Genomic DNA, 21,842 nt, shown 5'->3' on the forward strand with positions numbered 1-21,842 from the left:
CTTGGTTTTTAAGTTCCACCTTCTAATCTTCCAGACGTGGTTACAAGGTACATTTCTAATTCAGCTGGGTCTCACTTTAGAGCCAAAGTGACTTAAAAAAAATCAGACACGGATAAATCAAGAGTTCTTCTTTCAATGATTAATTCCCACTAAGCTTTGACATGCACCAGCCTTAGGGAATGTAATCGCAAACCTGGTAGATCCTGCCTTTCAAAAAGACATGTTCTAGATGGTTCCTTCTGTTAGTAAGTCTTGTAGCTTTTTCACATTGTTTTATTTTTATCTTTAGAAATCTCACCCTGTGCTTTTGCCATAGGCTTTAGTGGATTCCTCAGGGATGCTTGTCCATCTGTGTGAGGAACCTGCAGGCAGGTCTTCATCTTTCAAGTGCTGGTGGCCTTTCTGGAGGCTTCAGCCCAGCTGAAGGTCCTCACTGCATTCAGGAGCGAGTACGGAAAGGGGTCTTGGAGCCTGTGTTTGAAGGGAAGGCTCAAATCTCTTCTCATTTTGCTGTTCAGTTCAGTTTAGTCACTCAGTCATGTCCAACTCTTTGTGACCCCATGGACTGCAGCAGGCTGGGCCTCCCTGTCCATCACCAATTCCCAGAGTTTACTCAAACTCACTGAGTCGTGATGCCATCCAATCATCTCATCCTCTGTCATCCCCTTCTCCTCCTGCCTTCAGTCTTTCCCAGCATCAGGGTCTTTTCAAATGAGTCAGTTCTTCACATCAGGTGGCCAAAGTATTTAGTCATAAATCATGTCTGACTTTTGCAATCCCATGTACTGTAGCCCTCCAGGCTCCTCTGTCCGTGAGATTTCCCAGGCAAGAATACTGGAGTGGGTTGCCATTTCCTTCTTCAGGGGATCTTCCTCACCCAGGGATCAAACCCACGTCTCCTGCATTGACAGGCAGATTCTTTACTACTGAGCCATCTGAGAAGTGAGAACTCATCAGAGTGACCAGTGTGATGGCTGAGAACCCGGGGACAGCTCTAGTGGGGGCATTCTCCCTTCTTCTGCATCTGGGTTGAGGCCAACTGTTTTGAAAGCCTCATACCACCAGGACTGGTTAAAAAGTGCAACCGTTCCTTGATAATTCTTGATAACAGTTACTCATTTTCCAAGCACTTCCCATCTGTTTGCTTAGCAGGGGACTTCGTGGGTTGAACAAAGGCCTTCAAATATGTGTCCGTGTTCTGACCTTCATAAACCTGGGGATGTGACCTTATTTGGAAAAAAAATAAAATAAAAGGTCTTTACAGATGCAATTAGGTTAAGGATCTCAAGACTAGATCAGCCTCAATTTAGTGTGAGCTCTAAATCCAGTGTCCTTAATGTCCTTATAAGAAGAAAAAAGGCCGAGGGAGACTTGAATCTCAGACACTCAGAGGGAAGAAAGCCAAACAGAGATGAGAGACTCTAGCAGTGCAGCTCAGGCGAGCCAAGAAACCACCAGTGGCTGGAAGAACAAGGAAGGACGTCCTCCTGGGAGTCTCTGGCCAGAGCGGGACCCTGAGGGCATCTTCACTGAACTTTTCTGGCCCTTGCCACTGAGAAAGAATCGATTTCTGTTGCTTTAAGTCACTACGTTTTTGGTAATTTCTTAGGAGACTAATAGAGGGATATGAAACCCTGAGTATGTGCTGAATATGTTTTCCCTGAAAGTTCCCAGCAAAAAGGAAACCTCACAGCCTGAAATACTCAAGATGAGGGGTCATTAAGGGTCATTCCCTTAGCTCTGACCCCTCGCGAGATCGAGGCTTTTGTCGCAGCTTCTTTTGTTTGCCTTGTGCTCCATATGGTCCTCATCACATCGCAACATACAAGCGAGCACACTCAATCTTCTAGATTGCTTCCTTATGCTTCTTTGTCAGCCTCTGGATACTGATACCCTCCCTCTTCCCTTTCCTTTTCCATTCCTCTGTTGTTGTTGCGTCGATAAGTCATGTCCAACTCTTTGCAACACCATGGACTGCAGATCACCAGGCTCGTCTGTCCTGTGAGATTCTCCAGGCAAGAATCCTGGAGTGGGTTGCCATTTCCTTCTGCAGGGGATCTTCCCAACCCAGGGATCGAAGCCATGTTGCATGAAGGCAGCTTCTTTTACCACTGAGCCACCAGAGAAGCTCCCGACGATGTCTGAAATAACTTTTTGGTTTAGTTTTTTCTTTTTTCTGTGTTATCTTTAAAAATTACTTTTAACACACAGGTATTCGGTGTAGCCGTTTCTGAGCATTTTTTGTATTTGTGCCCAGAGCGCAGTGATCAATTGAGCGTTGCGTGTTTTTATCAAAGGAAACAACACAAAGATTTCTCCAAAGTCCTGTTTGACTAAAGATGATTAATTTAAATTTTCACATGAGCAGCATAATGCTATTAATCATTTAATATGTTTAATCGTAATCTCTGTAATTCCTAATTAGGTTTATTAAACTGAAACATCCAGCAGTTACACACAAATCCAAATCTTAAGTTTCCTTCTTGGGAGGAGAAGGAGCAGGTTTTCATTTGCATTTGAACAGCAACTTCTGACTGAAGGGGAAAAGTGGCTTGAAGGCCTAAGAACTACCCTGCTGCTTCTGCAAACTGAAGAGTCTTGTGTTTGAGCAGTAGGACCCCCAACCCCTCGGAAAGTGACAGTCTCATGCTTCAAGGTCATTTCCGTCTCGTGGATGTGTCTCCAGACCTCATATTGTGCACGTGTGTGTGCTCAATTGCTTAGTCCTGTCTGAATCTTTGTGGCCCCATGGACAAAGGCGCCTGGCGGGCTACAGCTCCTCTGTCCATGGGATTCTCCAGGCAAGAATATTAGAATGGGTCGCTAGTTCCTCCTCCAGGGGATCTTCTTGACCCAGGTTATTGAACCCACGTCTCTTGTGTCTCCTGCGTCAGCAGGCAGATTCTTTACCATTGCACCACCTAGGAAGCCCCAGGAAGACCCGGCACAGCCAAAAACTATAAATAAATATATAAATATCCAGTTTACAAGTGTCAAAGTTGTAATATTGTTCTTCCTCTCACTTGGGGGTAGCAAAGGAGACCGTTCACTCATTCATTCATTCGTTTCTTCCTTTACTCCTAACGCATTCACCGATTCAGTCGGTGAGTCAACCAGCCAGGAGGCAGACATTTGTCATTTGTCTAGCGTGGCTCAGCCTGTGTCTCATGCTGGTCATGTCACCACGCTGCTATGGTCCTTAAGGAAAAATTGTATCCTCTTGATCTACCCGTAGGGTTCTTTAGGTCCACCCCCTGCCTCCCTCTGCTGGGTCCTCTCCCACCCTTCCTTCATGCACGCTCCCTCTGACCAGTGACATGGAGGTCTGCCTGTAGTCCCAATCTCAAAGGGGTGCCAGTGAGGTGTGAGTTAAAGTGAGATCCTAGTGCCCTGCCCAGGAAGTGAGCTGGGTAGCCTGGATGAAAACCATGAATCCTAGCCACTAGTTCCCCAGGGGCTAGAGGCTGGAAGCAAAATTCCCTGGGCCCTTGCCCCATTGAAAAATGCATTTCTCAAGGAGGCAAAAACTGTAGAAAGAGGTACAAAATTTATGATTAGAGACACAGCACAACCAAGTTGGAGAGCACACAGAGAAGTAGTTTGTTAAGACAGAAGCAAGGCAGAGACACACACCCAAAGGGAAAGGGTGTCAGCATCCCCCTAATGAGGAAGCGTGCATTAAAGAGGCAGTTAAGTCATTTATGTAGGGCATTTCTGCCAGATCTTTGTTTACCTACATGCTCAGTCGCCTCAATCGTGTCCGACTTTTTGTGACCCTGTGGAGTATAGAGCCCGCCAGACTCCTGAGTCCATGGGATTCTCTAGGCAAGAGAATCTCATGGCCTTCTCCAGGAGATATTCCCACCCCAGGGATCGAACCCCTGCATTGCAATTAGATACTTAACTGCTGAGCCATTGGGGAAGCCCAGATCTTTGTTTACCTTTGGCCAATTATCTCATTTCTTTTCCCACTCCTGACCTGCCCTAGGACCCTCCCCAACATGCCTGTGAAACTTTTTCCCAAGATGGATTTTTCCCAGAGGCCAGTGCGGGGCAGGGGTGGTGAGGGGTGCTTGGCATCATATATTATAGGGTGGTGCCCCCTCCATTTTGACCTCCAAGGAGCCTTTCTGGGCATGTGTAGTGTCTCCCTTGCCCCAAGGATGGAAAATATATGACCTCTTGATCCTTTACTCAAATTGGGTTTCGTCCCTCTCTGTCCTTGCCATAGCTGTTAATATCCCCAGGAGACAAAGTTTGGCTATTTACCCTGTTTCTATTGCTGTTTTCTATTTCAAAGTGCACACAGGAGGCTGATTGTAAATATCTAGCCTGGAGCCCACCTGCCCCCTTCCTCAGGAAATGTGAAAAGGAGGCTAGTTGTACATGCCTAGCTTGGAGCCTGTCTGTCTCCTGCCTCAGTCCCCTAAATCCAGAATTCACCTCTCTGCATCTTGGCACATACTTTGCTCACCACTGGTGCAGCGCCACCTTTTCTCTTAGACATGTCCCGGTAAAAATGTAACCTCCAGACTCAGCAAGCCTAAGGAACCACCAGCCATATGGTGTGTCCCTGATTTAGAGTGACTCAACCCCCTGAGGGTCACTCTGACCCCTCTTAATAGTCTGTCTAACCATTGTCTTTTCTGCCTCTTTCTCTTCTGCTAAGCTAGATACTGTGTATGCTTTGGGGGATGAACTTATGTGCCTCGTGGATAGTAGTTGCTCAGGAAAGATGTGTTTACCAAGCAAATGGGAAGCTTCCCTTCATATTTCCTTAATGAGGCTTTTTACACCTCTCCTTTGACATTTTTAGGGCTTCCCTGGTGGCTCAGCTGGTAAAGAATCCGCCTGCAATGCAGGAGACCTGGATTCGATCCCTGGGTTGGGAGCATCTCCTGGAGAAGGGAACAGCTACCCACTTGAGTATTCTGGCCTGGAGAACTCCATGGACTATTCCATGGGGTCGCAAAGAGGCGGACACAACTGAGCAACTTTTTCACTCTCACTTTGACATTTTTGGTAAAAATCACCATCATTCTAAAAAATGCCTTGCCTTCCACTTATTGATTGTGTCTTGTGCTGGGAACCGTGGCATGATGCCTCATGTGTTATGGTGTTTGGTCATCACAGAGCCTTATATGGTATGCACCATTGTTATTGTCTAACTCAATGGATATAAATTTGCACAAACTCTGGGAGACAGTGGAGGACAGAGGAGTCTGGGATCAGCGGTCCATGGGGTCCCAAAGAGTCAGACATGACTTAGCGACTGAACAACAGCATTGTTACTACTCATTTTTCAGGGTAGAGAACTATCACCAGCCTTTTTATTAGATCCAGCAGCATTAGGAATATAACCAAGTGTATTATCTTCTTGACACAACCCTTGGAAGTTGAAGAAAGTATCTGGTAGGGCTTTGGATACCAAAGAAGCTTGGAAGTGTAGTACGCCAGCTACCAGAATGTCTTACCTTACAAATACAATTCAGTGTGTGTTAGGAAGGAAATTTCAGTGAAACCTGTCGATAAGGACAAGGGTTGATGAGAAAGTCACTGATTATGTCCATGTTATTAGTTTTGTCCTAGTTATATGCTTCTAGATTGCTTGTAAGTAAAAGCAGAGACATTACTTTGCCAACAAAGGTCCATCTAGTCAAGGCTATGGTTTACCCAGTGGTCATGTATGGATGTGAGAGGTGGACTGTGAAGAAAGCTGAGTGCCGAAGAATTGATGCTTTTGAACTGTGGTGTTGGAGAAGACTCTTGAGAGTCCCTTGGACTGCAAGGAGATCCAACCAGTCCATTCTAAAGGAGATCAGTCCTGGGTGTTCTTTGGAAGGAATGATGCTAAAGCTGAAACTCCAGTACTTTGGCCACCTGATGGGAAGAGTTGACTCATTGGAAAAGACTCTGATGCTGGGAGGGATTGGGGGCAGGAGGAGAAGGGGACGACAGAGGATGAGATGGCTTGATGGCATCACCGACTCGATGGACTGAGTGTGAGTGAACTCTGGGAGTTGTTGATGGACAGGGAGGCCTGGCATGCTGCAATTCATGGGGTCGCAAAGAGTCAGATAGAACTGAGCGACTGAACTGAACTGAACTGAATGAGCGGACGATTTCTCCTTCATAAGCTTGATGGCCTTTTTCATGGGTTTTCCATCATGTTTTAGCGAAGTAGACATTTCATGTGAATGGTGTCTACTGCCACCTAGAGGCAGTACATGCTAATTGCAGAGAAAGCATCTAGAAGCATCTCTGAAATGTTAAACTCCAGAACTGAGCATATGGAAGTGGCCTAGATGATTGAATCAAATGTTACTGTGACTTTTCTCCTGGTTCCTGCCTCAATGGGGGTATCATTGTAGTATCATGTTATCCGGGCTTTTCCTTGGAGGATGGGACTGAGTAGGAGGCAGAGTAACAAACTATACCAGTAATGTAACATTGTCAACACCAACTTGGGTCAATATAACTTTCTAACATAGGCGCTCTGTGTCTTCATTGTCCAACACGGAAGCCACAGCCATGTGTGGCCACTGAGCACTCAAAAATGTGGCTACTGTGAGGAAGGGACTGAATTTCCCATTTGATTTAATTTTAATTCATTTCCGTTTAAAGAGCCACATGGGGTCAACTGTCATGAACAGCACAGGTATGCAAAATCAAGAAAGGAAAAATTAAAACCTTGAAAAAATTTAAGTCCATCAGATGGTTACTTGGACTTCAGAATACCAAACAGCCTTTTCAAATGTTTTATGAGATTTACTAATGTTTTTATCTGTACAGCCTTGGCAATTAGGTAGGCATATTTTAAGATTTTGAACAGCCTGGATGAAAGAAGGAGTCTCCTTTCTAGATGAAGCTTTCTCTAATTACCTACTGAAACTCCCTGCCCCCCAGTTCCAGCGAGTCCTTGCCCTTACTTTATCCCCCTCCCTCTTATCTCCATCCTCCAGCTCTGTATTTCTTGAGTTTATTGTCTAGTTCTTCCCCCGTAAGAATTAGATCCATGATAGTAAGGATCTCTGCTCCTTTGCTCGTGGCTGAATCCTGGATCTCTGATGGGCACTCAGTGGTCTTTCAATAAATCTTTGCTGGATGAATGAATGATTCAGCAGTTTCTTCCTGCATTATTCCTTTGTTCTGGCATTTTTCTACCATTTTGAGGAAGCAAAAGCACACTGGATATATGTGGAATCTAGAACAAATGGTATAGATGAACCTATTTGCAAAGCAGGAATAGGGACACAGAGGTAGAGAACAAATTGTATGCATACCAAGGGGGGATGGTGTGGGCGTGGGGTGAATTGGGAGATTGGAATTGAATATATGCACTATTGATGCTCTGCATCGTAATACACTATTGATGCTATGCATAACCTAGATAACTAATGAGAACCTACTGTATAGCTCAGGGAACTCTACTCAGCGCTCTGTGGTGACCTAAATGGGAAGGAAATCCTAAAAAGTGGGGATATATGTATATGTATAACTGATTCACTTTGTTGTACAGTAGAAACTAACACGACACTAAAGCTACTATACGCCTATATATATATATATATTTTTTTTTTTTTTATGAAAAGCACGTTCAGGTCCACTCTGAGCCTCTTTGCTTTGCTCTTGTTCTTTTAGCAGACAGATGACTCGGCACCCACGGATGGCCAGCCCCAGACACAGCCTTCTGAAAACACGGAAAACAAGTCCCAGCCCAAGAGGCTGCATGTCTCCAACATCCCCTTCCGGTTCCGGGATCCGGACCTCCGACAAATGTTTGGTGTAAGTACTGCCTTTCTTCTCCTCTGCAGTGGCCGCTCTGGGGTCCCCAGAGTCCTCCCCTCCTCATGTAATTTCTTGGTATTCATAATACAAAGTGAGCAGGGGTGGGGGGAAGGCATTTTAGATCCTATCTGAGGGTATTCTTTGGCCAGGATCTCCATGATTTTAGGATAAACTTTTCTGCTGTGTTCACCATGTTTGCACTTGGACCAACGGTACTTCTTCAAGTTAGTAACTTGAATGTCGAATGGAAAATAGGCTCCCAGGTGCTTGAAACAAGCTCATTGCTGATCCCCTGTCAAGAGCCTGGGGACCCATGTGACAGCTAACATAGTTATGGGTCATCTTGGTTTTTCTCGCTATAGTGGTTGCCAAATTATTGGGAAGAGTGACTCATAACATATTTCTGCAGACCTTGCTCTTTCCCGGGTACTGAGCATCTATATCTCAGAGGTGATTGTAGAGAATAATTAGTTCTGCATAAAGCCTTGTTAAAACAAAACCACTGCAGATTTCAGAGTCTGACTTGTATCCTGCCATATATGTTCTTCTGGAATCTGTGGTGAGGATTCAGAGATTTAACTTAAAGATTATATGCCACAAATGACAGTCTTGCTCAAGCACCATGATGGAACAGGGAGCAAGACAGAAGACACCACCAACCCAGAGAGAAGAAATGGTAGAGTCACTTGACTGGGGGACATTGTGACCCTGATTCTCTTTTGGAATGACCTTTGCACCATCCACCTTGGGAAGGGATGAGCTTGCCATCTCTTTGGGCTCAGTTCCACCAAAGGACAAAGCTATGACAGCTTGGATATCATTCATTTTTTACAAATAGAGTCACAGTCCCTTTGTCTATGTCAGCCCAGCGTTGGTGGGAAATGTCTGTGGATTCAATGAACAAAATTACATTCTTAACACTCAACTTAGAGTAAAGGTTGGCTGCCCCGAGAGTCCCCTTCTAAGAGCTTCTGGATGGGTGCAGAGATGACAAAAGGAATAAGAAGAGGCTCAACTTTCCAAGTCTAGGCCTGGGCCAGGTAGAGCTCATTCTCCGTATGAAAACACCAGCTCTGTGTCATCATTCCGCAATGGTGGGGTGAATGCACATGTTTTCTTTAGCATGCATGATGTTTATCAAGTATGCATTGGACACAAAAGCCAACGAAGTGTCATAGCTAAGATACCCAGGCCTGAATCCTGACATTTCAGTGGAAAAGGTCAGCTTGTGCTCTTTTATCTCTCTCATTTGGTAATAACCTTGAGTTGAGCCTCTAACTCTTGCAGAGCAGAGATACCCTCGGGCAATTTCAGGTCAAAGATGACTTTGAAAAGTGCAGAGCATTCGGAGTTAAAGTCGAGGTTAAGTGTGTGTGAAGTGAGGAGACCAGGTTTGAATGACGGGCAGCCTGAGGAATTAGATCGCTTTTGTCAGGTCTGGTTCGAAAGTCATCTCGCTCTTCAATCTGTCTTAACTCATCAAGTGTCACTGGGATGTTGACTTGGAATTTGGTCCTCTTAATGACCATCCTGTGCTCTTTTCGGGTGTCACTCATTGCGATAGACCCGGACTCCCACCCCTGAGGATGGCTGTGTGCTCTCTGGTCTTCTTGATTATCTTGAAAGTGACCAGAGGGCTCCACTGCAAAGGTATTCAAAATATTCAGAGCTAGATGCCAAAAACGGATCCTACTTGCATGAATATTTGAACCTGTCTGTTCTTACTGGGCGGTACAGGAGAGGTGGTAGAGAGCAAAGTCTTGCCAAAATCGGTCGTGCTACCAGTTGTCAAACCTTGATCAGAATCTACTAGTTTCAGAGCCACTGTTTGTAAAAGTCAGAATTTTCAAGCAACTGACAAGATGTCAATTTGACAAGATGATAGAGACACTTAGGATCCATCTATACATTCAGAAAACGCAGCACACAGTCAGTCATCCTGAAATTAATTCAGTTCATCACAAGCTGCCTGTGTGTCCATTTTTAAAAGTATGCAAGATTTTTTGGTGGGCTTTGTGACCATCCACTCCAGTATTCTTGCTGGGAAAATTCCATGGACAGAGAAGCCTGGTAGGCTACAGTCCACAGGGTCGCAAAGAGTCAGACACGACTGAGCATGCTTCTGCGCACACACGTCTGTAAAAATCATCCAGCAGCTACAAATTCCTGGACTCTGCGATAACTCTGAGGTCTTCTTGGTTTACAACCACCATTCTGAAGACGTGGAATTTTAATCCTGCAGAATCTATTCTTCCTGGGCAGATGTCAGTGGTGGCCACCCCACTCTGGTTGTGTGCTGCATTTACTGACATGAATCACGTGAAAAGTCATCTGTAACATTCGGACTGGCTCTGCACTCCAGCTGAGAGAATTAAGCGTGGTTTCCTGTTTCAGGTCACAGTTACTCTAAGAAATTGCATTTTAATCCCAATCAGCTGTTTTCCACATCACTGGGATGTGAGATGTCATCTCTCCTTTTCTTGCCGTGTTTTGCCCTGGTTCCTTGTAGCAGGGGCTACAAAGGGAGAGACAGCAGAGAAAAACTCTCACAAAGATTTTTTGCAGTTTTCTTCTTGGTCCCTTTTGTTCAGTATGGCTGTGGAGACTGCAAGCCAAAACCACAGCACAAGAGTAAAGAGACTTTCTTTCCCAAAGTCCCTGACACCTGGCAGTGCTCTGAACAGGTTCTGTATCCATGCATCATTCAGCCATGATGTTTGCAAACCCTACACGCCTATCGGTTACCGCAGGTGCCTCAACATTTCCTTTTAAACTGTGGCTTTGGTGCCTCCTTGTCACAATCCTCGTTTCCCTTCTTCCACAATTCACTTTGTATCCTTTATGATGAATGTGTTGCAGTGTTTGGCATGAAACCATCCAGATCATCTTAGATTTCCTAGGGTTTCCCTTTCAGATGGAACATCCCTTGGTCAAAAATCCTGTGGCCACTACATCCAAAGCAGAGGCCAGGGCATTTTTCATTATTTATTTTTGGCTACTCTGGGTCTTCATGGCTGCGTGTGGGCTTTCTCCAGCTGTGGCAACCAGGGGCTACTCTTTGTCATGGTGCAAAGGTATCTCCTTGGTGGCCTCTCCTGTTGCAGAGCACAGGCTGTAGGGCATGTGGGCTTCAGTAGCTGTGGCACATGGGCTGAGTTGCCCCGTGGCATCTGAGGTCTTCCCTGACTACGGATCGAACCCATGTCCCCTGCATTGGCAGGCAGATTCTTAACCACTGGACCACCAGGGAAGTCCAGAATCCAGAGTCTTTTTTAAAAGATCAATTGGCATGTGAATGAATGGATCTCTTATATTATCAGGGGCCTTGGTGCTGGAGGTTTCACTGGAAAGAATGTGGATTCTGGCCCTGCTACCTTCCTCTTAAACATGTCAGAGGTCGCAAAGAGCGTGTTTCCTTTCCATTTGAATTCTCCATGGGCCCATGCAAACATTGTATGGATTGCCATCAAATTAGTCACAATGTCTTGGTCTTGAATAAAAAGCTCAGTTGAACCTAACATTTAAAAGTAAGCATTTGTGAAGTGAGAGAGATAGTTATGGGCTTCCCAGGTAGCTCAGTGGGTCACGAATCTGCTGGCAATGCAGGAGACATAGGAGATGCGAGTTCGATCCCTGGGTTGGGAAGATCCCCTGGAGGAGGGTGTGGCAACCCATTCCAGTATTCTTGACTGGAGAATCCCATGGACAAGAGGAGCCTGGAGGGCTATAATCCATGGGGTCACAAAGAGTCAGACATGATTGAAGCGATTGAGCACGCTTGCTTGTACACAGAGGTAGTTCTAGATTTAGACCACTGAGACAAGCCATTGTATCCTAGAGTTGTCTTCAGTAACAGCTACTCAGGGAGTACTGGGTCCAGATTTTACCTCATGCTTGTCCATGTGACAGCCATGCTTTTCTTATCAAACTACAGGCCTTCTGGGCATGAATATGACCCACCGAAGTCTCTATTGTCACCAAAGACAGATTACATGGCTTTCAGAACATGCAGAAGAAACTTTCATTAAAAGTAGAAGAAGAAGGGGCTTTCATGATGACTTTTTAAATGACAAAACAGAGATATTTTCAGACATGGCAGGGTGCCTCCTCCTGTTCCCACATCTGAAACGTGAAAACAGCCCTAAGAAAACTAGGATGTTGCCTTTTCTTAGCTTCCATGAACATTCTGTGAACTAAGCTGACTTTCCTGTTTTATACTGTATCCATTGAACACCTTTCAGAGGTTTTCAGAGAAATATTATTTGATCTGAGCCGGTCTAAACATGGGCGGTACCTCTTGGCCCGAGTGTGTGCCTATAAGCTCCAGGATTTTAACCTTGTCGCATCTGTCGAGACCCCTCCAGTGGAAACTGAGACTGTTGAACACGGCTGAATGCCGATGTTGGGCAAATAGATCCTAGTTATGTCTGCGAATGAGTCGTGTCTATTTAACTTGAAAATGTGCCAGCTGTGTTTACATCATTAGTACCAAACTTCCCAATTAAACTGTTGATACTATAAATATAGTACACAACTGCCTTAGAAAGGGGGCTTACATCAGCATTCTTCTTACGGCTTGTTTCACTGGCTTTGAGAAACTTCCACCCCATGGCAACTGCCAAAGAAACAAACAATGGAGACCATTTCAGGGCATGTGGTGCCATTGCTCCATTTAGGGAATGAGACATGCGAAGATTACTTTTTGATTGGTGCTGTCTCAACCGGCAGCTTCCCAGGTGGCTCAGTGTTAAAGAATCTGCCTGCCAGCATGGGAGACACAGGAGACTTGGGTTCAATCCCTGAATCAGAAAGATCTCTTGGAGGAGGGCATGACAGCCCAGTCCAGGAATCTTGCCTGGAGAACTCCATGGACAGAGGAGGCAGGTGGGCTACAGTCCATGGGGTCGCAAAGAATCAGACACAACTGAGCAATTGAGCACACGTGTATCTCAGTCAGATCTTTTTTCTTTCTTTCTTTCTCATGTTTATTCCACTCATCCATGTATTCCCAATCCCTGTTTACTGGCGTTGACTTAATATAGTTATGAGGTGGATATTTCCCATGTGTAAGGAGCATGGTGGAAACCAATCAGGACCCCATGAGGTTTCTAGCCACAAACGTATTTCTGTGTCCCCTTCTCCGATGGGCAGGTTCAAACAGTTGCTCATCAGGGAAGGGAGGGGAGGCCGAGAAAAGGGAGGAGCAGTCAAGAAACAGCAGTGCAGCCTTGGGGCAGGTCTTGGTTTCCTTATAAGGGATACACAGAGCAGTATCTTTGAGCTCATCAGCAGAACTATAACCTCCAACAAATGGAAGATGTTAACTATTTGATGCAGGACTCCTCATTCCAGAGAAAGTCACAGTTCGCCCATCACCACCTGAGACCAAGCGATCTCTTCAACCAGATCTTATTTTAAAGGAAGTGCGTTTGTGTTGACTGCTTCGAGAAGGTTCCGTGGATGACATTTGCTTGTTGGTTTTAGAGGAAGTCCTTTCCAAGTTTCTCTACCCATAAATATGTGTGCTTCCTGTCTCTTAGGCCTGAAATATACATGGTAGCATCTGTGTGGAACTGAATATCCTAAGGGGTTATAGCAGAATGATGGCTTCTGAGAGAATCAGAAAGCTAGAGGATTTTTTTTTTTAAACCATGGAACTCACTTCGCCTTTCAACGCAAATCTTGCATTTCTCAAATCTGAAAATCATCTTCTCTTTTTAACAGTTTTCTCTGCCCAAATCTAGGGCATGGAAAAAGCAATAGAACCATCTTGTCTTCACCAAAAGAATTCCTAAGTGTCCACTGATCACAGGGTGAGGGAGTTGCGTGTTTCCTGGTATGTCCATAGAGCATGCTAGCCATGGAGACCTTCTGTCTTCTCTCCTGGTTGAGCCTTCTCTTCTTGGTTTCTTTCTCTCCTTCCCTCTGAAGTCGAGAAGCACAATAAGAAGCTCAGTAAGAAAAATTCAAGTCTGTAATCCCCAGGCTGAGTACATATTCTGAGGGATGGGCACCTTTCTGTGGCCCAGGATGACTTAAGCTTTGGATTTCTTTTTCTCATAGTCAGAACTACTTTCATTTCAAGGTTTTAAGCTATTTATACTCAACTGGAGTCTGCGTTTTTCTCTTTCCGAGGGAACGTAGATTTACTTGTATGTTCCAGAGGATAGTATCTATATATTCTTCCTTTTTTTTTTTTTTGAATCTCAGTAAGATCTTCTTGGCACTTATAGTCTGGGTGTCTCAGTATCCTCTGAATGGGGAACATCAGTCAGGCAAGCTGCCCCCAGTTCTCTGGATTCTAATTGCTTGTTCCCTTTCTCTCCTGCCCCTCCCACCCCATCACCCTGTCCTCTGTGACACAGAAGCTGCGTAAGGCTTTCCACCCAGGGGAGAGAGACAGAATACAGAATTTCCTAGGGTAATAAAAGATGTAATAAAAATACCCAGGCTGCAAAAGCAAAAAGCAAAAACGTTGCTGTTGTTCAGTTGCTCAGTCATGTCCAGCTCTTTGCGACCCCATGGACTGCAGCATGCCAGGCACCCCTGTTCTTCACTGTCTCCCAGACCATGCTCAAATTCATGTCCATTGAGCCGGCGATGCTATCTAGCTGTATAGCTTTGACTAAATGGACCTTCGTTGGCAAAGTGATGTCTCTGCTTTTTAAGGAAAGTTCCAAATCAGGGGAAAAGAGCCTGGAAATATTACTTTCTGTAGTTCTTTACGTGTATTTTAATCCCTAAAACAGGCATTTGCTCTTAATTCTGCATCAGGGTAAAATTTCTATCTGATTTTCCCCTGGGCCTCGTCACTTACTTTTATGCCACCCTCTCTTACCTACCTTTATGTAGAACACACCACACTCAGAAAATGCCCACTCAACTTCATGCAATCTAAGAAAACGGAAAGAATTCCAGCCTCAGGGGACAGGATTTTGGATTATCAGATGCTTCTGGTTCAGGGCCCTTGTTCTCATTTTTTTTTAAAGTATGAATCACAGATTTCTTGGTGTGTATTTGTCAGGAGGACTACAGGAAATAGTCAGTCACTAGTTGGGGAAGGAAATGGCAACCCACTCCAGTGTTCTTGCCTGGAGAATCCCAGGGACGGGGGAGCCTGGTGGGCTGCCGTCTCTGGGGTCGCACAGAGTCGGACACGACTGAAGCGACTTAGCAGCAGTAGCAGCAGTTGTATTAAGTTACAAAATATAAAACACAGTAGTTGCATGTGATTTCAGATAGCAAATATTTTAGTAAATTTAAGTATGACCCAAACATTGTGCGGTGGTGGTGGTTTAGTCTCTAAGTTATATCCAACTCTTGCGGCCCCATAACTATCGCCTGCCAGGTTCCTCTGTCCACGGGATTTCCCAGGCAAGAATACTGGACTGGGTTGCCATTTCCTTCTCCAGGGCATCTTCCCCACCCAGGAACTGAACTTGGGTGTGCCCCCTGCCTTGCAGAAATATTCTTTACTGGCTGAGCCATCAATTAAAGTACCATTGTGTAGGGTATGCTTATCCTGAAAAACCTGAAATTTAATGGAACAGCTATAGTTTATTGGGGAAACTTTGTCATCTGAAATGTTGTTTCTAGGTTTGAATACGTTGAGTTTCTTGCATTGTTCAGAAAGCCTATTCAGGCTAATCGTCTAAAATCTTTATGTTTGTTTAACAATAGGGAGAATCATCTTGCAAGAAGGACATTTCACCCTGAGGACAGACAGCTACAGTGGTTTCTTGCTTGTAAAGGGTGTCTGTGTAATGGATATTCCTTTTAGCTTTACTTCTCTTATATGGCCTGGCTACTCCTGGCTTTTACGAAGCCAAGGTCCAAAATTCTAAATGTCTGATTTTAGTTGGATATTTTAAGTTATCAAAATCCCACTTCACTAAGGATGCTTCATCCAGTGGCTAGTGACACAGCCTAGAAGGACTGTTGTATATATTAGCTGTTTTTAATGTTTGCTGCTCAGTGCCTTGGAAAGCAATCAATCATACATCAAGAAAGAAAACTAGAATTAACCTCTTGCTTACATACTTGGTACTGGGTCCCTAATTACGATATCTCATATGATGGGTTATGCCACAATATGGAAATAATACATGCAGTTGTATTTTCTCTTGGTTCAAGTGCATCATTTAATGATAGGAAAACATCAAATGAATAGCCTTGATATTAAAAGAGAGAAAAATTCTGACTTGGGGAACAATTACCCATGCATAATCTGATTGCCTCTGTTTCTCTTCTTGCTTATAAACTATTTCTATTTTTTTGCAGCAATTTGGTAAAATCTTAGATGTTGAAATTATTTTTAATGAGCGAGGCTCAAAGGTAAGCAAGTTAATTCACTTTAGAATTGTTTAGCTTTATTTTGAAATGCTTGTTATAAATACGGGGAAACAACTGCACTGTTTTAATCAGCACGTTGTGAAAATACACTTCGGTGGGAATTCCTTTAGGGACCATCCCCCCACCCCACCCCCATTTCCAAAATGGTGGGGAATACACTGGATTCAATTTAAAATGTATAAGGGGGTATTTGAAAATTGCTGTTTTATAGATGTCTATATATCAAGTTTCCAGAGGAAAACTACCCATGCTTAAAAAAATAATGTTGTTGCTACATTTTTGTTTTTCAGTGATAATTATGTTCTTTATATTAAAAAGTGAGTTCATAGTCTCATGAGCAGGTAAATATGTGATTATTCTGTATTAATAAAGTGCAGTTATTTTCCTGGGTTGTAGGGGAGAAAATCTCATATACACCAACCTTTTGAATGAAATTTAATCCATTAGTCTGTGTACCCAACCCCATTTTGCAATTTGCCATTGCTCTGAGTTAGCTTTTCCTAGGAAACCAATTTTTAAGTAGATTTTTCTTACAAGTAACAGTGTTAGTAAAAATCAGAGGTTAGGGATTTCCTTGGTGGTCCAGTGGTTAAGAGTTCACCTTCCAAGGCAGGGGGTGTGGGGTTCGATCCCTGATCAGGGAACTAAGATCCCACCATGCCTCATGGCCAAGAAAAAACAAAGCATAAAACAGAAGCAATATTGTAGCAAATTCAATAAAGACTTTAAGAATGGTCCACATTAAAAAAAAAAAAATTCTTTTTTTTTTTTTAAATCAGAGGCTATATGGGTGAACTCCAGCATTGTCAAAATACAAACATATTAATAGAAAGGAAAAAAAAGCCACCAAACTCTTCTAAAGTATCTTCTGTGTCAGTGATCATCTAAGACCAGCTCTCACACCACCAGCAACATCTGCAAATTTGGCAGAAATGCAGAGTCTCAGGGTCCAACCCAGACCTATTGAATCAGATCCTCTGATATCGGGGCCCAGCAGTCTGTGTTGTAACAAGCCTCCCGGGCTATGGTTAAAGTTACACATCCTGTGTCTCCTTATTCTCAACACACACCCAGGCTTCATTTGAATGCAGACTACGCTTTTGCCCACTGGGATTTCATGGTGGCTCAAGTGTCCTCTTTTTATTTGCACTCACAGAAAATGCAGCAGCCATCCTACTCTCCCTGGACCAAAGTGGTGCTCTGGGCAGAGCAGCAGATGCTGTGAGGAAGGTGAAGAGAAGTGAAAGTCACTCAGTTGTGTCCGACTCTTTGCGACCCCATGGACTATACAGTCCATGGAATTCTCCAGGCCTGAATGCTGGAGTGGTTAGCCTTTCCCTTCCCCAGGGAGTCTTCCCAACCCAGGGATTGAACCCAGGTCTCCCCCACTGCAGGCTCATTTACCGGCTGAGCCACAGGGGTGCTGCCAAAGACTTGGATATTGACATCAGAGCCTAGGAAGTGACCACATCCAGTAACTCCGCCTGGCTTCTGGTCCCCCAGGAACGTTCAGCTTCCTTCTCACTTCCCCAGACTGTGAAAGTAAAAATGGAGAGAAATTCATTCCCAAACACAGAGAGATCGCAGGTTTAGCCCCAGAGCTTTCCTTACAGAGACTGTTTGGGACAAGCCAGTATCCAGAAGTGTTGCTTAGAGGAACACGTTTTGGGACTTCCCAGGCTGTCCAGTGGTTACGACTCTGCACTTCCACTGCAGGGGCTGCGGGTTTCATTCCTGGTCAGGACGCTAAGGTTTCATACGTCATGTGGTATAATAAAGAAGAATGGGTTTTACCTAAGGGAGGGGGGGTGCAAAAGCCAGTCTTCTGGGTATAGGAACCACCACCTCCCCACAAAACAATCATTTATGATTCCTTGGGCAGCCTGCATAGGTTTTGTATTCACTAACTTAATGGTAACTGAATTGTATTAACTGAATAGGAGAATGCTGATTGAACTGAGGAAAGAAAATGCCAGTATTCTCTTTGCCACAGCCAAAGTGGTGTTGTGATATGCTGGATGAGTAGAAAAAAAGAAAAAAAAAATCAATTCATTAGACTCTGAAGTTCTGCTACTTTAAGGGCCTTGTCTTTCTGCTGTAATTTCAGATATTTACAGTAATCCTTATAATATGTCAGTAGTTTGACCTCCAGGCTGGGGGAAAATAAGTTAACTCTTTTTCTGCTGTGGTATGAAAAACCATTACAGGGACTTTTTCTACATGTACAGAGCTACGTACATTAAGAGAAAAATGTGCCCGATCGTTTTCACTTATGATAGGTGTATTCTGGGTGAAATTGTAGAAGAGGACGTGGAAAGTTGGCCAACTTTCTTTTAATCCTGAGTCCAAAGTGCTACTGCCTTTAAAGTTTTCTTTTCTAAATTCATATTTCACATATATTTTGTTTTGTGACTTGCCAGTTGGAGGAAACTGTTTAATTTTTTTTCCCAGAGTTGTTTGAGGACATTAGAAGAATATCATTTGTTATTCTGAAAGTACAATGGTGATGCTATTTTTAAGATTTCTTCCGTCATTCCTGTGATGAGCCTGTCTCTGGGGCTTTAGGAGTAAGACCATTTAAGTTTGCCACATCCAGAGACTGATTTTGTGAAGCTGCTTTTTTTTTTCATGAAGGAACCTTAAAAATAGCCTCTCTCAGTGGGTTTGCGGAAAGAACCAGTCTTGCAGGTGTCGGAGCTGACTGGTACCACTGGAGTGTCCTGGAGACACTGCAATTGGGAACTGCTGAATGAAGGTAGCAGCCCACACAGGAATATCTTTCATAATTGAAAGGGGAAGTGTTAAGTCGCTCAATCATCTCGAGCTCTTTGTGACCCCCCTGGACTGTAGCCTGCCAGATTTATCTGTCTGTGGAATTCTCCAGGCAAGAATACTGGAGTGGGTTGCCATGCCCTTGTCCGGAACTTGATGTTATCCTCAATGGGAAAAGTCTTATGGAAAGGGACATTTCCATGTCAATGGTCGAAAAGCCTCCACCGTCGGAATGACCTCATTTTCATCATTTGATGGTGGAGAAGCAGCCAGGAAATGGGAGAGCCCTTACGAGCTAGGAGCTCACCTTCGGGCCATCGTCTTTGGGGACCTTCCCCGGGACAGTCACTCAATGTAAACTGAGGGTGGCTGTGTGGTCTGGGGGTGGTTGGTGTGTGTGTGTGTTTGTGTTTGTGTGCATGCGTGCATGTACACCTGTCCATACACAGGCAATATCTATATTATCCTGAGAATATATAATGTACAAGTTCATGTGTATATGGATAACAAGTAAGCAAGGAAATCACATTTTAAAAGGATCTGGCCAGACTTTGAAAACGCAATGAGCTGGCATTTCGGGGGGTGAGAGATCCTACCATTCAAGTTTCCTTTTAGGAGTAAAACGTTGCGTTTACCTCTGAAACATTTTATCTGGGGGGATAGACAGAGATGGCTGTGTCTTCATAGACCTGGGAAATGTGCAGTCTGCTCTTTGATTCAGTGGTATCTATAGTACTGGCTTGGGCTTCCCTGGTGGCCCAGTGGTAAAGAATCCTCCTGCCAATGAAAGAGTCGAGGGTTTGATCCCTGGGTCAGAAAGATTGCCTGGAGAAGGGAATGGCAACCCATTCCCAGTATCCTTGCCTGGGAAACCCCAAGGACAGAGGAGCCTGGCGGGCTACAGTCCATGGGGTTGCAGAAGCATCAGACAGGACTTGGCGACTAAGACAAGAAACACAGTCTTGGTTTCACTCCGGTACCAGGTTAGTGAATCGGATGTGAGACAGACAGAAGTGCTTCCTGTCCTCAGACTTCCCTAAGTATCTGAGAGACAGATCCTTAAGACAAACAAGTGTGATACAGTTTGCTATGTTCCCTGGTGAATGAGAGGCTGCTGAGACTCCAAGCAGGCAGACCCATCTTGTTGAAAGCCGAGAGGGCTTCTGGGAAGAAGGGGCATTTCAGCTTGGAGAGAAAGATAAGTAAGACATGCCCCAGGGGAGGGAAGGAAGAAAGATGGTTTTCCAGGGAGAAGGGGCTATGTGGAGAAAGGTGATTGGGAACAAGTGTGCTGTAAAGCCCTTAGTCCCACAGGAAATTGAGTCTTCAGACCCTTAATCAACAGCTCCTCCTCTTTTAGGTGATAGGAGCTCGCCGTACCAGAAACTGGAGGAATCGAGTTTTCATGTAAGATGAAAAGTCAGCACAGCATCCATCCTGGGTGCTTCAAAGCTTTGATTTGCACGCTAAATGTTGTATGTGTGTTACTACAAAAATATAGCCCACAAGACTAAAAGAGAAAAATAACTGGGATACAGAAAGGCCAGAATGTATGTTTCACAAAAAGATGGAAAAATAAATGTCATGGCTGATCCACGTTAGGGTTGCCATTGTCTGCCTAGGGGTCACGCCTTCCCATCACAGGGCACAAACATCATAGATGTCTTCTGCAGGACTATGCCTTCTCTCAGCCACCTCCCCACCACCACCACCTGAGACAAACCTTGGGAAGTAGCATCTCTCATCCAACTGGCTCCTCCCTGCCCACTGTAGCCTCCCCTGAATCCTTGATCTTTATATGGGCTCCTTACAGCGTACTCAGATCCTGTGTTCTCCAAGCCAAATCCAAAAGGTGCTTCTTTTTGAACTGAGATTAAAAAAAAATATTCAGGGTAATTATCAGAATATTCTAAGTATTGCATTTTGCCAAAGACAGAATACTGACCATGAAGTGAAAGTGTTAGTCGCTCAGTCATGTCTGATTCTGCAATCCCATGGACTGTAGCCTCTGTCCATGGAATTCTCCAAGCAAGAATACTGGAGTGGGTAGTCATTCCCTTCTCCAGGGGACCTTCCCAACCCAGGGATCGAACCCAGGTCTTCCACATTGCAGGCAGATTCTTTACCATCTGAGCCACCAAGGAAGCCCACTGACCAAGAGGCAGGGCAAAAGATACAAGCTTCGTTGCCGCCTACTTTCAAAGTTGCCAGCACCTATGCCTGCTGGAGTGGGTGCCTGAAAATGGCCAGGTGGCAGTCTGCCTGGCCACAGTGTGGCTCCCCAGATAAGCACCTGGCTATCTTCTGATCCAGGGATGTCACATCCCTTCTTGGCTGGGTGGAGGTAGGATGGTCCCATGGGACAGGTAGGAACTGCCTTTTGGCATTTGGGTGACTGTTTCTACAGCAAGGTCTTCATGAACCCAGCTTTGCCAAATTTCAGCTAGGCTTCTCAGCAGGCTGAAATGAGATGTATTGAACCACTCAGAAAAAAAAAAATGTTTAGCAGAAAAGAATAAGAATAAGAATAAAAAAGAATCAATGTATTATTTTTACTTGAAAGCAAAGTGAAAATGGAGTAGGATTCCTCTTTAGTTTATGAACTTGGGATTCAGAAGAGATTTCTATTTCTGCTTTCATCTCTCCCTCATATACAGGATGCAGACTTTAGGCCAGTGTGGTTTGCCTAGGATTTAGATTGGAATCATTCTGACTCCATTTGTGGGGATTGTGTTATTCAAGTGGGTCGAGTGTTCGGTTCTTCCCAGCACTGCGGTGACAAAGACTGTTAGGACCCATTAGCAGCAATGATGCCACCAAGTCCTCCATTGGTATGTCACATTGGACTGTGAATTTCCTTTCTTAGGCAAGTGAGAGAATTGTCCCAGATAGAGTCACAGTCCTCGTTTCCCTAATTGTTATTAAATGTA

At 44.5% G+C, this 21,842-nt stretch overlaps 1 protein-coding gene across 18 annotated transcripts in view; it reads left to right on the top strand.

Annotated features, from left to right (window-relative positions):
* RBFOX1 (RNA binding fox-1 homolog 1) overlaps nucleotides 1-21,842 on the top strand; it is a 2,439,741-nt gene that overhangs the window by 2,289,920 nt on the left and 127,979 nt on the right. For all 18 annotated transcript variants that reach the window (XM_070779612.1, XM_070779617.1, XM_070779611.1 and 15 more), the window contains 2 exons: nucleotides 7,642-7,785; nucleotides 16,069-16,122. In XM_070779612.1, coding sequence (XP_070635713.1) covers nucleotides 7,642-7,785; nucleotides 16,069-16,122 — 198 coding nt within the window. The remainder of the gene's footprint in view (nucleotides 1-7,641; nucleotides 7,786-16,068; nucleotides 16,123-21,842) is intronic.

The sequence above is a fragment of the Bos indicus genome, chromosome 25, assembly GCF_029378745.1.
Source record: "Bos indicus isolate NIAB-ARS_2022 breed Sahiwal x Tharparkar chromosome 25, NIAB-ARS_B.indTharparkar_mat_pri_1.0, whole genome shotgun sequence".
NCBI classification, from domain to species: Eukaryota; Metazoa; Chordata; class Mammalia; order Artiodactyla; family Bovidae; genus Bos; species Bos indicus.